The sequence below is a fragment of the Eleutherodactylus coqui genome, chromosome 10, assembly GCF_035609145.1.
Source record: "Eleutherodactylus coqui strain aEleCoq1 chromosome 10, aEleCoq1.hap1, whole genome shotgun sequence".
Taxonomy (NCBI): Eukaryota; Metazoa; Chordata; class Amphibia; order Anura; family Eleutherodactylidae; genus Eleutherodactylus; species Eleutherodactylus coqui.
Genome location: NC_089846.1, coordinates 97,927,467 through 97,946,948, shown reverse-complemented (window position 1 = coordinate 97,946,948; position 19,482 = coordinate 97,927,467). Strand labels below are relative to the sequence as shown.

At 42.1% G+C, this 19,482-nt stretch overlaps 1 protein-coding gene across 1 annotated transcript in view; it reads right to left on the bottom strand.

Annotated features, from left to right (window-relative positions):
* Nucleotides 1-1,872: 1,872 nt before the first annotated feature.
* The window catches only part of LOC136580752 (uncharacterized), a 116,272-nt gene continuing 98,662 nt past the window's right edge, over nt 1,873-19,482 (bottom strand). The window contains exons 64-67 of the mRNA XM_066581579.1: nt 18,869-18,922; nt 8,376-13,874; nt 6,649-6,743; nt 1,873-2,685 (exon numbers count right to left, since the gene is read on the bottom strand). Of these exons, the coding sequence (XP_066437676.1) occupies nt 2,539-2,685; nt 6,649-6,743; nt 8,376-13,874; nt 18,869-18,922 (5,795 nt within the window). The 3' untranslated portion in view covers nt 1,873-2,538. The remainder of the gene's footprint in view (nt 2,686-6,648; nt 6,744-8,375; nt 13,875-18,868; nt 18,923-19,482) is intronic.

The window sequence follows — 19,482 nt, the reverse complement described above, 5'->3', positions numbered from 1 at the left end:
TAACTACAAGCTGGGGAGCCGCGGTACCCTGACTGGTAATCACCTTCATGGTGACCCGGTGTCCCACAAAAGGCTTTTCAACTTAGGGACCCTGGGGAAAGCAGGACACAGAGTCTTAAAGTGGGACTGTCCAGCCTAAAACTGTCTGTCTGGTCACCTTAGGTATATTATAGCATATAGTACAATGTATAGTACAGCATAGCATATGTTCAGTGTGTGGTATATCTCGGTATTGTACAATGTACAGAATGTTAACAGTCAAGAATAATAAAATGATATTCTTCTTCTTCTCAGATATAGTTCATTATAACGGAGTCCTTGGATGAGACATGTTATATACCAGTGCGTAGGGTAAGTAGTGTAGCACCTGCAGATACATATATAACCATCATTCAAGGACTCGCCGTGTGCACATTTACATTCCATGTGACTCAGCCGGTTGCCTAGTAGATATCTGCGGTCATACAGTGACACCCAATGGAGAGAAAACCGAATGACACTGAATGTACAGCGCGGCGTTAACAGGGATTTCTCTTAGGCTGCAATAAGGTCCCCAACCTGGGGTGTTGGGTCTGCAGGCTGGCGCCAGGTATGCTTGTTCATATAGTAAGCTTGCCCTCCCGCTGTGAACCCTTTACATGCAGCAATCAACATTGATTGTGGCATGCAAGCGGTTAACAGTGGGTTGCTGACTCCCACCGCATATGGCACAACCATAGGGCGTAAATGTATGTCCATTCATGGGAACTGGTTACCACCCAGGGTGCACATTTACACCTCGGGGAAGGAAAGGGGTTAAAATGCAGTCAGTTTACATGTGCATATGGAGTTATTCTGTAGGGCTGATTGACACGAGCGCGTTTTCGAGAGCATTGCGCAGAAAATAGAACCAATTGTTTTCAATGGATTCATTCTCTTTTGCACGTGCAAAAAAAAAATGCAGCATGCTATATTTTTATGTGTATTTGTGCACCTAAGGCACCATAGGAGTCTACGGGGGTGCGCAAATGTGCACCTGCTTTCCCAAAATTGCGGGAATTCCGCAGCGTGAAATAAATCGCGCTATGTTCTAAATGCCACAGGAATAAGCGCGGCCGGCTTCCATTGTAGTTGATGGAAGCCGGCCATCACGCTATACTTCCGCTGTAGTACAGTAGAAGTATCGCGTGAATACGCGGCCCCCCTCACTGCCGTCCGCGTCATCTGACACTGCCGGCGCGACATGCGTTGTACTAGGCATGCACGCCGGCCCTCTATGTGGGACACTTACGGCGGATCCGGCGTGCTAAGTATAGGGGTTTTGGGGGGCGCCATGGTGGACTTCACTGCGATATTCCGCTGGCGGAGTCTGTTACGGCCGTGGGCATGAGCCCTTATACCACAAAGTGAACACCATAAAAGAAAGAGTAAAAAAAAAAAGAACAATGACAGAATTGATATATTCTTTCACCCAGCCCCGCATAAATACACCATAATTACCCCAAAGTGGTACCAATTGCAGCCACAGCAGGGGAAACATAAAAAAGTTATGGCTTTTGAAAAGCGGAGATGAAAATCCCTAAATATCTTTGTGTTCTTAACTACCAAACTACGCATCGTCCTTCTAGATGTTTGGCTTCAGGAAGCAGACTGCTCCGTACTTTATGCAGTGGACCGGGTTGGTACTGCAGGCTGAGTTCTATTAAAGTGAATGTAAGCTGTTTCTGCAGTACCGACCTAGGCCACTGTTCAATGTATGGAGCTGTCTGCTTCCTGCAGAAATCAGTTTAATGCATGACTGCACTGACTTGGCAAAAGAATCAGCAAAGGCCCTGAGCTGCAGACTCATTTAAGCTATAAATATCTTTGCAAACAGAAAAAGTACAGCAAGCGTTTCATAAGATATTCATTTTTATTAAATATATTCTAATTACAAAAAAAGAAAAAACAATAAATATACAAAATGTACAACAAAAACGTTGAGTCGAAATGCGCATAATAGCGTCTTCACATCTACAGCTCTCACATACACTCTAGTAAATAAATTAGGATTTCCCCACAGACTGCCCAGTATCCCCTAAAGCCCGGCCGGCTCTTCATTTTGAAGTATTTATATAAAATATTCTGCATTTCTTTTTTAAAACAGATTTTTCTTTTTTTTTTTTTACAAATTGTAGTTTTTACTTTAACCCTTAAATATTCAAGTACCATTTTCTAGACATTGAATTAATGTGAAGATAACACTTTAGTAACTTTCCGTTCAAGAAACTTGTCAGAAGACAAACATTTGAAGATTCTTCTAAGATGCTTTTCTGGGAGTATACATTGATGTTCTTTTGCCTAACGTCTTCAGTATGCGACCGGTGGTCTGACCCCGGGAACCATCACCTCGGAGGGTCGCGGCCCTGTCATTGCAGCAGTGGTACATCGGTGTGTAGCTATGCCTGATACTGCAGCTCAGTGGAGGGAGACCGTAGGGGTGACGCTCCCATATCCTGGAAAACCCCTTTAAGAGTCTTTATTTTAGCTTGCACCAGCAGATAGATGGTGATTCCGAGACTATGAGATCTCAGCAGTAGCTGCTGCTTCTGTTGCTACGTCTACTATTGTTGGGTCGTCTCTCGTCCACGTCCCTGGGTATGATGAATTTAGATTCCTTGCTTTCATGAGGTTGACGGACCTTTGGCATTTAATACACTTATGTATCTGTCAAAAGAAAGGAGAATGTCAGGATGTTCCATAACTAACAAGGACTAATTCTGTGTCATGTCTTTTCTTTCCAAGAGGCAACTCATAGTCCAAGCTTGACCCTGCGCAAAACAAAAATGCAAAAAGGCACAACTGATGTCAACTTTTGTTTCCACTGTCGCCTGGCGACATGTAAAAACCCTGCAGTGAATACACATGTAACATCTGTTTTCGGTACGTTTACACTCCTACATAGTTTGATGGGCAAGTTTGATGCGGTTCAAAATAGGACATACTGCAGTTTTGTTTATTTTTTACACACATAAAAATGCACATGCATGAATACACCAATGGGTCTGTATCCAATCAGTAAAAAATATCAACTGAATATGGACAGAAAATACACCCATGTGAATGGGCCCTTAAAGGGGCAGTAACTTTTCAGACAACTTCTGCTCAGCCACTAGCTTGTGTTAGTCTCATCATTTCTGTAATATACTTTTATTAAACATTTTGTTGCTCTACCACTGTAAATCACATTTGAAGTGGCTCCCACTAGGGGTCTCCAAGCTTCTCTGCAATCCACAATCCGCTATTCTTGCAACCCCCCCCCCCCCCCTCCCCAGCCTGAAAGTGAATGTCAAAGAACACAACAGCAGGCAAGTCAGAACTTACAGATGTGAAACAGTGCAAACAGCAGCAAACGAGGATAAGGGAACCTGGTGTTTTTTAAATTGTTGAAGTATGCTTTAAGCAATGGTGGCCATAGAGCTGACCCCTATTCTCTTGAATACTCTGAACTTCAGAGAGCGATCACTGTGTTGCCTGTTTTTGAAGAAAATCAACCAACTGTTTCTACGAAAATAAGTACACCTCCTGGTTCAGTGGGTCTTCAGCTATAACGTAGGGCAGAATGAACAGACTACCATGTGCTCTATAAGGACTGTAAAGGACTTACTTGCATTAGTTGACATATCTTGGGTAAAGCTTGTAATACAACACAAGTTTCTGTAAAAAACCTATACTATTACGCTGTTTAGCCACTTTATTAGAGCCCCCTAAATTAGGATGGATGTTTGATGGCACTGTGTTGACTATAGGTTCAGGTAATCAGACTGGCAGCTGCTGGGATTCCGCATCCAGCCGCCTTCTGCCCATGCTGTGTGGAAGCTGGATAGCTACGCACACTTAGCACACAAGAAATGCACCGAAGCCATCACTAACATGCACTTCTTGTGACTTATTTTGGTTGACTCATTCAGCCAACACTTCTCAGAATCATAACATCAGAACACCTTTGGTAAATGTGTGGAAGCCTTGTCTGTAGAGATGAGCGAGCATACTTGCTTAGGCAAACTACTCGAGCAAGTAGTGCCTTATTCGAGTACCTGCCCGCTCGTGTCTAAAGATTCGACTGCCGGCGGGGGGCGGGGAGCGGCCGGGGAGAGTGGGGAGGAACGGAGGGGAGATCTCTCTCTCCCTCTCTCACCCCCGCTCCCCCCTGCTCACCGCCGCAACTCACCTCTCACCCGCGCCGGCAGCCGAATCTTTAGAGACGAGCGGGCAGGTACTTGAATAAGGCACTACTCGCTTGAGTAGTTTGCCTTAGGGAGTATGCTTGCTCATCTCTACTTGTCTGGTATATCGCTATCTGTGCCTTTATCGCTGTGTCACATATAACTCAAAATATGTAATGCTGCTCACAATCAGTCTTTACTTCCATATCATACATCAAGTGCCTTGCTGAGCCATAATAACTGCAATAAATAAATAACCATTGCATCATCCCACTACCCAACTACAGATGGCGCCATATCCACTGCTGTATGGTAGCATCAACCCTTTCAGGTAGTCCCATAAGGCCCAAGAACTCCACTCTAGGCAGGGATTTTAGTATATGGCAGACCTGGGTGGGAGAGTGCACTCTTTTGTAGCAGTTCCCAAGCTGATTGTCTGGCAGGACACTCCTGGCTGCCGAAATAGTCCTTTCTCTCTCAGCATATCATGTTTAGCACAGCTCTTGGTAATAGGCACTTGTGGCAACTCATGTGAAACTTTGGGCAGTTCACTTTCGGCATTGGTTTTGGCAGCACTTGGTCTTTTCACTTCACAGGATAGACGAAAAACACTCTGTGGTGGCGGCAGCCTCAACCACTTCAATAGGCTGGTAACTTCATAGGTCTCTCTCCTCTTTGCACTTTCTAAAACTGCTGAGGCACACCAGTGTCCAAAGAACCTGCCTTTTATAAGCAGCCCTTCAGCCAATCAGAGTGCATCTTAGGTTCTGTCACTCCATAGCAACAAAATTGGAGTGAACACATTCATGTGACCCCCTTCTGAAAGTGCTTAAAGGGGTTGTCGCGCGAAAGCAAGTGGGGTTAAGTACTTCTGTATGGCCATATTAATGCACTTTGTAATATACATCGTGCATTAAATATGAGCCATACAGAAGTTATTCACTTACCTGCTCCGTTGCTGGCGTCCCCGTCTCCATGGCTCCGTCTAATTTCGGTGTCTTCTTGCTTTTTTAGACGCGCTTGCGCAGATGGGTCTTCTCCCTTCGGCTCGGCTCGGCAGCAGCGGCGTTTTGGCTCCGCCCCCTTGTACGCGTCATCGCGTAGCTCCGCCCCCGTCACGTGTGCCGATTCCAGCCTCCTGGTTGGCTGGAATCAGCACATGTGATGGGGCGGAGCTACGCGATGACGCGTGCAAGGGGCGGATCCAAAATACCGCTGCTGCCGAGCCGAAGGGAGAAGACCCATCTGCGCAAGCGCGTCTAAAAAAGCAAGAAGACACCGAAATTAGACGGAGCCATGGAGACGGGGACGCCAGCAACGGAGCAGGTAAGTGAATAACTTCTGTATGGCTCATATTTAATGCACGATGTATATTACAAAGTGCATTAATATGGCCATACAGAAGTACTTAACCCCACTTGCTTTCGCGAGACAACCCCTTTAAACACATACAAGTTTAACCATATAAAGGCTGGCATATTAAAGGGGTTTAACCCCTTACAACCCAGCCCTTTACTAGAGCCTCCATCTCTCCCATGATTGGAGCTACTCTGTATGGAAATGAGAGCTGTGGCTCCAGAGTGCAGCATAAAATCACATGCTAGACTAGCCGGGCCTGAATTCACTGCCAACCTTATGAGGTTTTCTTGTGTAACGGTGTGGAGAGTATACTGAGAATAGCATGATCGAGGAAAAACATCCAGCAAAAAAGGAATTCTGTGGACTGAAACAATCTATGATCAAAGGAGGTCAGAGGAGGATGTTAGGAATCGTTGTGACCAACAGGCGCTGCACAGTCAGGAGCAGCCAAATACAATGCTGCTCGTACAATGCTGGTGCTCTAACTAATGTGTCAGAACACACAGCTCGCCTTTCTTTAGCATGAATGGACTATAACAGCAGATGACCAGTTCCAGCGCCATTGTGACTAAGAGAAACAGAAAGGCAAGACTCAAGTGGGCAAAAGAGCACAAAATTTGTATCACTGAAAAGCGGAAAAACATCACCTGGTCAGATGGATCCAGATTTCTGTTGCAGCGTGCTGATGGGAGGTCAGAATTTAGCGCAAGCAGCATGAATCGATGACCCCTTCCTGACAGCTAGTTGGAGCATGTCAGACCTCCATCTAATCTGTGGCAACTACAAGAAGCTTCCTGTCCGCAGGGGAGGATATTCCTGGAGAATGATTTCATCTGGGAATCTATGCCATGATGAATCACTGCATTTGTGAAAGGAAATTTGGGGAGCTCAGAGGTCCACTAGGGTTTAATTGTGACCCAACTGTGGGTTTCAGCTTATGGTAAAGGCTGTGATGGAATTGAATTGCTGCAGTTGTGACAGAGAACATAGTCCAATACTATACTAGATGGGGGGCTCTAATAATGCGGGCATTCAGTGTATGAATTGTATGTTTAAATCCAAGTCATTTTTAGATATAATAATATAAAGCCTATAGAAGACTTACCATGAAGTATGTATACAGCAGGGCAGGTGCAATGATTGCAGCCCCCAATGCGATAAGAAGGTTTCCATACCATGGCACAATGGGATTCCCAGGTTCTGTGTAGAGCAAACACAGATTAGTACTTGAGGTCAACATAAACTGGAATATTGGATGGTTCCTCTCACCAAATTTGTAAATTCTAGTAAGACTAATTCTAAGAAGTTAGTATAAAGCCCCCAACAACACCCAATGAAAGGTCTTCTGCTTTCAGTATTTTTTTGCAGAACATTGTGAATGTCAGTGATTGGCATCCCGGGGAATGTTGTAGACTTTCATTTATGGCACAGTCATACCATTGTTTTTGCAGGTTTGAGATGACTACTCAAAATTTCCAAAAGAGTTCTTCAAGAGGGGTCTTCTCAAAGAAGAGCGCCAATAGACATAGAATATGAGGGAACTGAAAATCTGAGTCCCAGAACAACCTGGTCTACATCATGGGTGGTCTTCTCAAAGAGCTGGAGAAGGTTTACTATACATAAAGTAAATCAAGGTATATCTGCTAATATCTTCAACTACTAAATCTGTGAAAGTTAGGTGATTGGAGAAATTAAACTAGTGGTAGAATTTTTTCCCACTAACAGTTTTATGGATAAATAAATTTAGTTCTCTTAAAGGGGTTTTCCAACACTTGGGAAACAGTGGCCATGGGCTGGAGAGGCACCAAAAATATACTAAGGCATACTCTCAAGTCAAATGCGCTCCGGGTCCATCACAATCACTCTGGTCCCCGCTGCTCTGGAACAAGAAAGTTGCAGGAGTCACGTGTCATTCATTGTACACATGACCACTAAGCCAATCATAGGCTTCAGCAACAAGTCATCCATGAATAATATGTGACTATTGAAGATTGTGATTGGCCGAGCAGTCACATGCACAATAAACAGTACGTGATCGTGGCAGCAACTTCCTGATTCCAGAGCAGCAGAGGAAGGTAGTGGAGGTGATAGACCTGGGGAGGATCTGACTGGTGAGTATGTCACATTTTCCCAATTGTTGGAAACTCATTGTAAAAAAAGCTATTAAGTATTTTTTGGGGAAAACAACATTTTCAATAATATGTAATTAGTGGAAGGCCGACCTCTGGGACCCTAACTGCTTAAAACAACAAAGGAGTCATGGCTCTCCATAGTACACTGTGGGGCCCCCCATTATATATACAGGCTCAGTAGTATGTGGCTATACTGTTACTGCATCTCAGCCCCATCACCTTCTGGAGAGATACAGCCCCTTCATACTGATGATTGGTAGAAGTCCTGAGGTCAAACCCCATTGTCTATTTTAAATACCTGGACAATCCCTTTAAACAAATGTTAATGAGTTTCAAAAACAAAATGGTGTTAGAATAAAGACATCTGTTAGTTAAATAATATTAATTGTTACATATTAGTCTAAACTGAACATAAGATGTTAACATATCTGTAAACTTGTTAGAATAGAGAAAGTGTTGGATGCTTATAGCGGTTATTAGGTTGTAGTCACATAGTGGTTGTTATTCAACATATCTTCATTTAGTTAATGGTAAAGTTAGTCCAAAAACCAAAATCTTAACTCTACAAAGGCTTGGGTGATTTGATGTTAGTTTTATTAGACCAGAGATACATCCCATAGTGTTCATCCATGAAATCCATCAAATTCACCATGTGGTCGTTAATGAACTGAGTTAGTTGTTCATTTCATGTTCCACTTACTGTTCTCGTTGGCTGTAGTGTTGGTCTGTTGTGCCGATGAATTTGTTGGGGTGCTATAAGTAATAGATGTACTAATGTAAGATGTATTCTTGAAGTCATTTGAGCTCTGCGTTGTTTTCGATCCACCATTATTTTGGGTCATTGAGGATGTTCTACTTTGTGCGGTAGTTGTGTTATTTGTTGCAGCAGTTGGACTTATTCTATCTGCTGTAGTTGTGAAGATCGAAGTACTTGATGTATTCCTATTTGTGGGAGTGTTAAAAATGCTGGATGTGATTATATTTGATGTATTCAAGTCATTTGGGCTCAACGTTGGTTTAGATTCGCCATTAGTTTGGATAGAAAAGGCTGTTCTATGTTCTGTGTTAGTTGGGTTATTTGTCATGGCAGTTGACCTTGTTGTATCTGCTCTATTTGGGAAGACTGAACTAGTTGATGGGTTCCTTTTTGATGGAGTGTTAGAGATGCTGGATGTGATAACATATGATGTATTCAAGTCATTTGGGCTCAACGTTGTTTTAGATCTGCCATTAGTTTGGATAGAAAATAACGTCCTATGTTCTGTGGTAGTTGGGTTATTTGTCATGGCAGTTGACCTTGTTGTATCTACCCTAGCTGTGAAGATTGAACTACTTGATGGATTCCTATTAGTCGGAGTGCTAGAAACAATGGATGTATGGATATAGGATGTATTATTAAAGTTATTTGGGCTCATTGTTGTTTTAGCACCATCATTACTTGGTGTGGATATTCCTCTACCTTGTGTGGTAGCTGTGTTATTTGTAGTCGCAGTTGGCCTTGTTGTATCTGCTCTAGTGGGGAAGACTGAATTAGTGGATGGATTCCTATTACTGAGAGTGTTAGAAATAATGGATGTGAAAATATAAGATGTATTCTTTAAGTCATTTGAGCTCAGTGTTGTTATAGAGACATCATTATTTTGGGTAGTAGAGGATATTCTACTTTGTGTGGTAGTTGTGTTATTTGTTGCAGCACTTATACTTGTTTTATCTGTTGTAGTGAAGACTGAACTCATTGATGAATTCCTGATTGTTGGAGTGTTAGGAATACTGGATGTGATAATATAGGATGTATTCTTAAAGTCACTTGAACTCAATGTTGTTTTGGATTCACCATTAGTTTGGATGGTAGTGGATGTTCCTCCACTTTGTGTGGTAGTTGAGTTATTTGTTGTTGCAGTTGGACTTCTGTTATCTGCTCCGGTTGTGGAGACTAAAGTAGTTAGTGGATTATTATTTATTGGAGTGTTAGAAAAAATGGATGTGATAATGTAAGATGTATTTTTGAAGTCATTTGGGCCTAATGTTGTATTAGCACCACCATTATTTTGAGTGGAAGTGGACATTCCTCTACTTTGTGTGGTAGTTGTGTTGTTTGTCACTGCAATTGGCCTTGTTGTGTCTGCTATAGTGGTGAAGACTGAATTAGTTGAAGGATTCCTATTTGTTGGAGTGTTAGGAATAATAGATGTGGGAATGTAAGATGTATTCTTGAAATTACTTAAACTCAATGTTGTTTTATATTCAGCATTGTTTTGGGTGTTAGAGGAGGTTCTACTTTGTGTGGTGGTTGTGTTATTTGTCATAGCAGTTAGCTTTGTTGTATCTGTTCTAGTTGTAAAGACTGAATTAGTTAATGGATTCCTATTTGTTGGAGTGTTATAAACAATGGATGAGAAAATGTAGGTCGTGTTCAAACCATTTGGGCTCAACGTTGTTTCAGGACCACCATTTGTTAGGCTGGTAGAGGACATGCTTCTACCTTTTGTGGTAGTTGGAATATATGTCATGGCAGTTGACCTTGTTGTAGCTGCCTTAGTTGTGAAGACTGAAATAGTTGGTGGATTCCTATTAGTAGGAGTGTTAGAAACAATAGATGTAATTATGTAAGATGTATTCTTGAAGACACTTGAACTCAATGTTGTTTTGGATTCACCAGTATTTTGGGTGGCAGAGGATGTTCCTTCACTTTGTAAGGTGGTTAAGTTATTTTTTGTAACAGCTGGCTTTCTTGTATCTGCTCCAGTTGTAGAGACAGAACTAGTTAATGGATTATTGGTTATTGGAGTCTTAGAAATCATGGATGTAATAATGTATGATGTATTTTTGATGTCATTCGGGCTCAGTGTTGTTTTAGCACCACCATTACTTTGAGTGAAAGTGGACATTCCTCTACCTCGTGTGGTAGCTGTGTTATTTGCATTTGCAGTTGGCGCTGTTGTATCTGCTTTAGTGATGAAGAATGAACTAGTTGATGTATTCATATTTGTTGGATTGTTAGGAAAAATGGATGTAGTAATGTAAGATGTATTCTTGAAGTTATTTGAAGTCAACGTTGTTTTGGATCCACCATTAGTTTGGGTAGTAAAGGACATTCCTCCACTTTGTAAGGTGGTTAGGTTATTTGTAGTGCCATTTGACTTTGTTATATCTGTTCTAGTTGTAAAAACTGCACTAGTTGGTGGATTCTTATGTGTTGGAGTATTAGTCATCATGGATGTGCTAATATAAGATGTGTTTTTGAAGTCATATGGGCTCAGCGTTGTTTTCTCTCCACCATTTGTTTGGGTATTAGAGGAGATTCCTCCACTTTGTGTGGTAGTTGAGTTATTTCTTGTAGCAGTTGTTTTATCTGCTCCAGTTGTGGAGACTAAACTAGTTAATGGAATATTATTTGTTGGAGTACTAGAAACAATGGATGTGATGAAGTAGGATGTATTTTTGAAATCATTTGGGCTCAATGTTGTCTTAGGACCACCACTGCTTTGAGGGGACGTGGACATCCCTCTACCTGGTGTGGTAATTGTGTTATATGTCGTTGCAGTTGGCCTTGTTGTGTCTACTGTATCTGTCAAGATTGAACTACTTGATGAAGTCATATTTGTTGGATTGGTAGAAACAATGGATGTGCTAATATAAGATGTATTTTTGAAATCATTTGGGCTCAGTGTTGTTTCATAGCCACCATTATTTGGGATAATCGTGGATGTTCTATTTTGTGTGGTAGTTCTATTTGTTGTAGCAGTTGGACTTGTAATATCTGCTCTAGTTGTCAAAGTCGTATTTGTTGGAGTTTTAAAAGCAACGGATGTGATAATGTATGTTGTATTCAAGTCATTTGTGCTCAAGGTTGTTTTAAGTCCACCATTTGTAAAGTTTGTAGAGAATGTGCTGCTACCTTCTGTGGTTGTTGGATTATTTGTCATGGCAGTTGACCTTATTGTATCTGGTCTAGTTGTGAAAACTAAACTAGGTGATGGATTACTATTACTAGAACTGTTAGAAACAATGGATGTGATAATGTAGGATGTATTCCTGAAGTCATTTGAACTCAATGTTGTTTTAGCACCACCATTACTTTGAGTGAAAATGGACATTCCTGTGTCTTGTGTGGTAGTTGTGCTATTTGGCATTGCTGTTGGCTTTGTTGTGTCTGCTATAGTGTGGAATACTGAACTAGTTGGGTGATTCCTATTTGTTGCAGTGTTAGAAATAATGGATGTGATAATGTAAGATGTATTCTTGAAATCACTTGAATTCAATGTTGTTTTGGATCCACCATTATTTTGGGTGGTAGAGGATGCCCCTTCACTTTGTGCCATAGTTGACTTATTTGTTATAACAGGTAAACTTGTGATATTTATTCCAGTTGTGGAGACTGAACTAGTTAATGTATTATTATTTGTTGGAGTGATAACGTAAGATGTATTTTTGAAGTCGTTTGGGCTCAATGTTGTTTTAGGACCACCATTACTTTGAGTGTAAGCAGATGTTCCTCTACTTTGTGTGGTAGCCGTGCTATTTGCCATTGCAGTTGGCCTTGTTGTATCTGCTTTAGTGATGAAAGCTGAACTAGTTGATGAATTCCTATTTGTTGGAGTGTTATGAGTAATCGATGTAATAATGTAAGTTGTATTCTTGAAGTCGATTAAACTCAATGTTGTTTTAGATCTATCATTAGTTTGGGTAGTAGGGGACATTCTGTATTTTGTGGTAGTTGTGTTATTTGTTGTAGCAGTTGGCTTTGTTGTATCTGCTCTAATCGTGAAGTCGGAACTAGTTGTTGGAGTATTAGAAACAATGGATGTGCTAATATAAGAAGTATTTTTTAATTCATTTTGGCTTAGCGTTGTTTTGGATCCACCATTAGTTTGTGTGGTAGAGGATGTTCCTTCCCTTTGTGCAATAGTTGATTTATTTGATGTAGCAGTTAGACTTGTTTTACTTGCCCCAGTTGTGGAGACTGAACTATTTAATGGGTAATTATTTGTTGGAGTGTTAGAAGCAATGGATGTGATGAAGTAGGATGTATTTTTGAAGTCATTTGGGCTCAATGTTGTTTTAGGACCATCATTACTTTGAGTGGAAGTTGACACTCCTCTATCTTGTGTGTTATTTGTCATTGCAGTTGGCCTTGTTGTGTCTGCTTTAGTGATAGAGATTGAACTAGTTGATGAATTCCTGTTTGTTGGAGTGTTAGAGATAATGGATGTGATAATATAAGATGTATTCTTGAAGTCATTTGGGCTCAGTGTTGTTTTAGAGCCAGCATTATTTTGGGAGGTAGAGGACGTTCCTCCACTTTGTGTAGTAGTTGGGTTGCTTGTTGTAGCTGTTGGATTGGTTGTTCTGTTAGTAGATGTTAGCCTAGTGACCTCTGTGACAGGAGATAAGTCTTTACTAGTCTTCCAGATAGTAGATGAAGTATCAGTTGCTGTTTTGATCTCTTCAGTAGTTTTCATGCTACTACTAAACTGTAGCATTGTGGTAGGGAGTATTGTTGTGGTACTGCCAGTATTCTGCATTGTAGGTATGAATTCTGTACTGGTCCCACTAATAGCGGAGACCACACTAGTATGGTAATCAGTGCTTGTTGAAGGAATTGTTTTTGTCATATTTATTATCAGAGTTTCTGTAATTTTGCTTTCTGCTGTAGATGTTTTTGTGGTAGATTCTCCATTGATTATTTCCGTGGTCATCTTTGTTGTGGAGGATCCAATAGTAGACGTTGTAGGAGTAGAATTTATATTATTACTTGTCCCAGAAGTTTGTGTGGTTTCAGATATTGCATTAGTCCCTGTAATGGTATCATTTTTAGTAGTCCTAGTCATGGAAACTATTGGAGTAGTGACTCTGGTAGCATTAATGGTTTTATCAGTAAAGCCTCCACTACTTATGAAGGTAGAAGATCCTATAGTAATATCTGTAATGTTAGTTCCTCTTGTGGTGGTTTCTGTAGTGATACCCATGATAGAAGTAGATACAGTTTCCTTGGAGGTTGATTCAGTAGGGGTTAATGTAGTAGGTTTTGGATTGGTCTTTGTATTAATCCCAGTGGTCATTCCAGTACTGAACTCTGTGATGATGGTTCCTTGCTTTGTCCCATGTGTTGAAGAGTCCGTTGTAAAGTCTGTAAATGCTGAAGTGGTTGTAAGGGTCTTTGATGTAGTGAATTCTGGACTGGTGCTGAGAAGGTTTTCTGTAGTAATAATGGATTTTTAGCCAATGAGATGGTGATTTTTAACCTGCTCCCTGTTGGGTGGGTACACTATGCTGGTGGAATACAGTAGTCCCTCTAGTTAGATGTGAAGTCAGAATTTATCTCTGGTGGTTGACCAGCAACATCTTCTGAGGAGAGCATCAAATAAACACTAAGATTTGGCCCAGAGAGCATTCCTGTGGCTAAACATTAACTTGTAAAATTATTCATTTCATCACTTCAATTGGACAAATTATAACATAAGGCCTGCTCTTGGATTTCCCTTGATAGTTAAATTGAAGTTTTTATACAAGCTTTTAAAATTCATGGTGTATTCTTAGGATAGGCCATCAATATTAGATCAGCGGCGGTCCGAACCCTGGCACACCCCATTAATCAGCTGTTTGAATGGAACAAAGCAGCAATAATCAGACCAGCAGCTAGGAAAAGTAGTGCTAAATTTTGAAGAGGCTGCAGCAGTTGCTACTCGGCAGAGAATCAGACTTTCCCCCCAATGATCAGAAATTGATGGCCTATTCTAAGGATAGTGTCACGGTGTCAGCTGCAGAGTGAGGTTGGGAATGCAGTGACGCCATGTTCTCAGTCCTAGCCCACTGCATCCTCATGCCAGTGCATGCTCACTTTAATTTTAGGTGTGGAGTGCTGACAGTGACACAACATCTGCTGTTTATAGGCTGATTGGTTGCCTGGGAGGTAGGATATTCCAACCTCCTCTCAGAGGGTGCCGCTTATACTCCTGCCTTAATTGGTCTAGTTTGACTTGCTGTCTCAGCTCTCCATTGAATGCCTATCTGACTTCTGCCACCTACTGTCTAATACCAGTCTGACTACTATTTGATACAGTACAGTTCTAACATCTGTCTGAATATTGTCTGACTCCTGTCTGACACATGGCTACTCCTGTCTGACTTCCTCTGCTGGAAGTGCTTCGGGTCCAGTCCGGGATTCCCTGTTACCAGCTAGAGAAAGTCAGGGTAAACTCCAGATTTCTGACGAGGAATACAGATATATGCAGTCAGCTTCCAAGTTTAGTTACACTTGTTTTCTTTATTAATGCAGCAGTTTTAATTAGTTAGTAAACAGCTCTGCATTCAGGCTGGAAACATAAAGGAACACTGCAGCCTTTAGGGGGAGCTAGAGGGACTCAAAATCCGCCAGTTCCTTCCTATTCCAACTCCCTCCAAGATGCTCAGCGCTGGGTCATTATACACATTATTGTATCAGCACTCAGCATTCTACATGTTTGTCCGGCTGTAGAACCTACACAAATCCATCCACTCTATCATCAGGCTGTTCAAAAATATTCTCCAAGCGATTGATACTACTGTGGATGTTCTTGCTCTGCTCTTATCCTGATAGTAGGTCATTCACACACATCCGGCTTCCTTCTGCCGAAGTTTCCTGTTCAGATCCCCCTACCCCACCCCCCGCCATTATAATAGATGGGGTACAGGATGCTGCTGCTATTTTTGACTGCAGTAAGTGCAGTTTAATGATTTTTGTCTTTTGTGTAATTATACTCCTTTTTGATGCAGCGAGATGTGCGGTACTGAATACAAAATGTTGACCAGTCACCATAGCAATATAGACATCCTGTATCGCAAAGCACATCCTACTATTTTCACTGGTTTTCAATAGTTTACTGGAATTGCATCCTATTGGCTGGTTTGGTTACATGCCATCGTTAAAGAAGTGATGGTGGGTGGCACCGGCTCTCTGTGCTGTGACATCATTGGCACTGATTGGATATGTCCTGCTGAGCCCCTTTGGATCGAGTACTTAAATACTCTATATTCTGGCCAATGTTGTGGCACACCTAATTCTACATTTGGCCTGACATACTACACGCCACATTCTATATCAGGCTTTCAACCCTACACACCACATCATTCATCCGGCCAACCATACTACACACCACATAATACATCCGGCCAACCATACTACACACCACATAATAAACCTGGCCAACCATACTACACACCACTCCGTATATCTGGCCAAGCATACTACACACCACTTCATACATCTGGCCAACCACACTACATTTGTTCATCTGGCCTATCTTCCTATACACTACATACGCCATACCATCCTGCAAGCGCAATCCTTCAACTGAATGACTATCTTATATGCCCCATCCTACATCCGGCCTGTCATACTACATCTTACATTTGGCATACCATCCTACATACCCCATCCTATAACCGGCTGACTCTCTTATATTCCAGATCATACATGCCATATCATGCATGTGGTCTACCACCCTACAAGTCACATCCTACAACTGGCTGACTATCTTATATGCCACATCATATACACCACATCCTACATCTGGCCTACCATCTTACACGCCGTATTATACACGCCACATCATCACGGCTAGTTCATAAAGAAAACCGGCAACCTGTGTGACTAAGCTTAGGAGCCGACTGCATATATCTATATTTATGTCAGCGCTTTACATGAATATATCTATATATGGTACATAAGATGAAATGTCCTGACTGACCGACTGACTCCTCACCGCAGAACCAAAACTACTGAAGCTAGAAACATGACATTTGGGCAGCAGCTTCTTTCTATAATGTAGAGATCCACTAAGAAAGGACTGTTTGAAATTCAACCCCTCAAGTGGGTGACAAGGGGGTTAAAGTTTTATGGGAAAACGATATCTAACGCACCTACAAACTTGAAACTTGGCAAAAATAATCTATGGGACAAATTAAACATGTATTTTACTGATTGTCGAAAACATTGACCTAAACATTTGCTCAGCTGCTACTCATTCACACAAACCACCATAAGGGCTCATGTCCACGGGCGGGTCAGATTCTGCATGCGGGAGCACATAGTGGAATCTGACCCTGCCCGCGGCCGAGGACCGTGCATATCTGTCCCGGTCTTCTTTTCTCTGTACCGCGGATGTGTGTGGAAGCAATGACAATTGTGGACGGGCCGTGGATCGGACAGCTTCCATTGACTTTAATGGAAGCCGTCCGTGCGGGAACTGAAGTGAAATGGAGCATGCTGGGATTTGATTTCTGCACCCAAGGTCCGCAAAACAAATGTGCATGCTTTAATTCAGTTGTTGACGCCCATGCTTCCCTATGGGCAGCTTGAACTGTGGATCATCCACACAGGTGCCCCGCATGGACTCCGCAATTCAAATCCGCCCGTGGACATTGGGCCTTAGTGTGCGGTAGCGACATATCAACAAAATAGTCAGCAGAAGTGGTATAATTATTCCCATCACGATCATAAGATAAAATGGTGGAATCATCCCAGTGCTCACCACGTGCTCCGATATCTCCTGCTGTTATCTATTGCACCCTGTTATCAGCCATTTCAGAATGAGGAGAAGATGACTGTAGTGAGATAGCAAAAAAATCATATTTCCATACATATGTATGACTGATAATACAGGGCGGCCCTGGAAAAGTAGGCCGGCACCACGCTCTTATGAAAGCTGTCAAAAATAAAATCTGTCTTTGTTGTCCATAGCACCCAATCACAGCACAGTTTTCACTTTACCTCAGTATTATAGCAACCAATCACAGCACAACGTTCATTTCTTATACTGGTAAAATGAAAGCTGTGCTGTGATTGGTTGCTACAGGCAACAAAGACAGATTTTATTTCAGACAGCTTTCATATATTTCATCTATAATGGTTGTTGAAGTTCTAAACATAAACAGCACAATGGTGCCTCATGCCGTCGTGCCTACTATTGGTGATGGTGCTGCCTGTTTAGAGCAATATTCTGTACTTTGTACTATACTCAAGTCATGGCCAGAGAGCTGCGTGAGGAGATATTGGAGCACGTGCTGAATCACTGGGATGATTTGGCCATTTTATCTCCTGATAGTGATGGGAATAATTATAACAGTCCTGCTGACTATTTTGCAGATGTGACCTCACCCATAGGCTGGGTTCACACGGGGCGGAATTGCCACGGAATTTTTTGTGCGCACTCTCTACGGAAATTCCGCTGGCAATTCTTAAGACCAAGACTAAGCAGCAAAGTGCACGAGATTTGCAAAAGTATCGTCCACATGCTGTGGACAGTTCGTTGCAGCCAAGTCCTGCTGAAAATGACATGATGCGCGGAATTTAAAGTCGCGGCATGTCAATTGTATCACCGTTTACTCTGCGGGCTCTTCTCTATGGGGAGAGACAGCCGCAGTGGGAAACAGATGGACAAACCACTTCAGACCCACGCCGATGACGTGGGATTTAGAGCTGCCTTTCTGCTGCGAAATCTTGCGGAATTTCCATGCGGTCAGGGTGTGGACATTCCACGAGATTTCCGCATGATTTCTGTCCCGTGGGAACCCAGTGAAAGGGTAAAACAAATTTCAGGAGAACGAAGTTGTAGGCAAAAGCTGGGCTTCGAATGGATAGTACATGCATGACACGTCTGTGGAATTATGTGACGCCATGAAGGTTTTCTGACTGCAGCACTGTCACTCAACGGAAGAATGAGCTCTGGGTGGGACTATCAGGAACTCCCCAAGAGCATGTCCCAGCTAATATACATATCCAATTACAGTTTATTTTCCCGGCAATGATGGGTTTATGAATACCATCAGAGGTCGGTCTCTTGTGTTTACGTGCTCCACAGACTTTTGTGGTTTGGAGGACGTCATTTTCATGATAGACTTCCTCGAACATTGCATCCCTCACACGTCGCCCCTGGTTTAGCCCCAGCCAAATCTAATAGAAGCACAGAGGGACGGCACTCTTGTCCCGAGGCCCAATAGGACATCCTACTGTCTCTTGTGCTCTGTTAATAACTCTACAAATACACATTGTTTATACATCAACCACAGACATCACAAAGGCCTCATTTCATCTGGGTTATCAGTCTAGACTTCCTTCACATCTCAGTTTACGTATCCAGACGATGTCATTACCTTGAAGATCTTATACAATCACATCAAAGTTTCTTGAGAACATGGACTCGCTGTACTCACCAGATGTGGAGGTGGTTGACGTCGTGGCCGGAATATTGGTTACCGGTGTCGTGGCTGAAAATAGTAAAGTTGTGGAAGAGTTTAATGACAGTAGTGATGGTAAAGGTAACACTTGATCCTATTTAACAGTTCTAGCAATGGGGTGGTAGAAACTATGACGCCATCAAAAGATTATATGCCTATGTGGACATGCATTTTTGTCAATGACGCGCACTGCGTCATGTGGGGAAGGGGCCAAAACAGGCACGTCACAGCGGGGAGGAGCCAAAAGCTGGGGCAGGGTCGAACACGATTTCATGCTCGTTCGAGTAATGAGCACCATTGAGTACGCTAATACTCGAACGAGCATCAAGCTCGGCAGAGTATATTCGCTCAACTCTAATCAGCACAATTATTGTGATACCAAGTTTATATAGAATATTTTTTAATAGGAACATTGTTAACCTGGAAAGGATATGAGTTTTGTAGGTAACTAGAAACCTATAGAGAGATGTCCAAAGTTTTGTTGTGCGAACATCTTTGCTAAACGAGGAATGACTAGTAATTAGCTGACCATCACAGGTCTTATAGACGAACTCCACGATAATCAGCTGATATCTCCAGGGAAGGAGCTG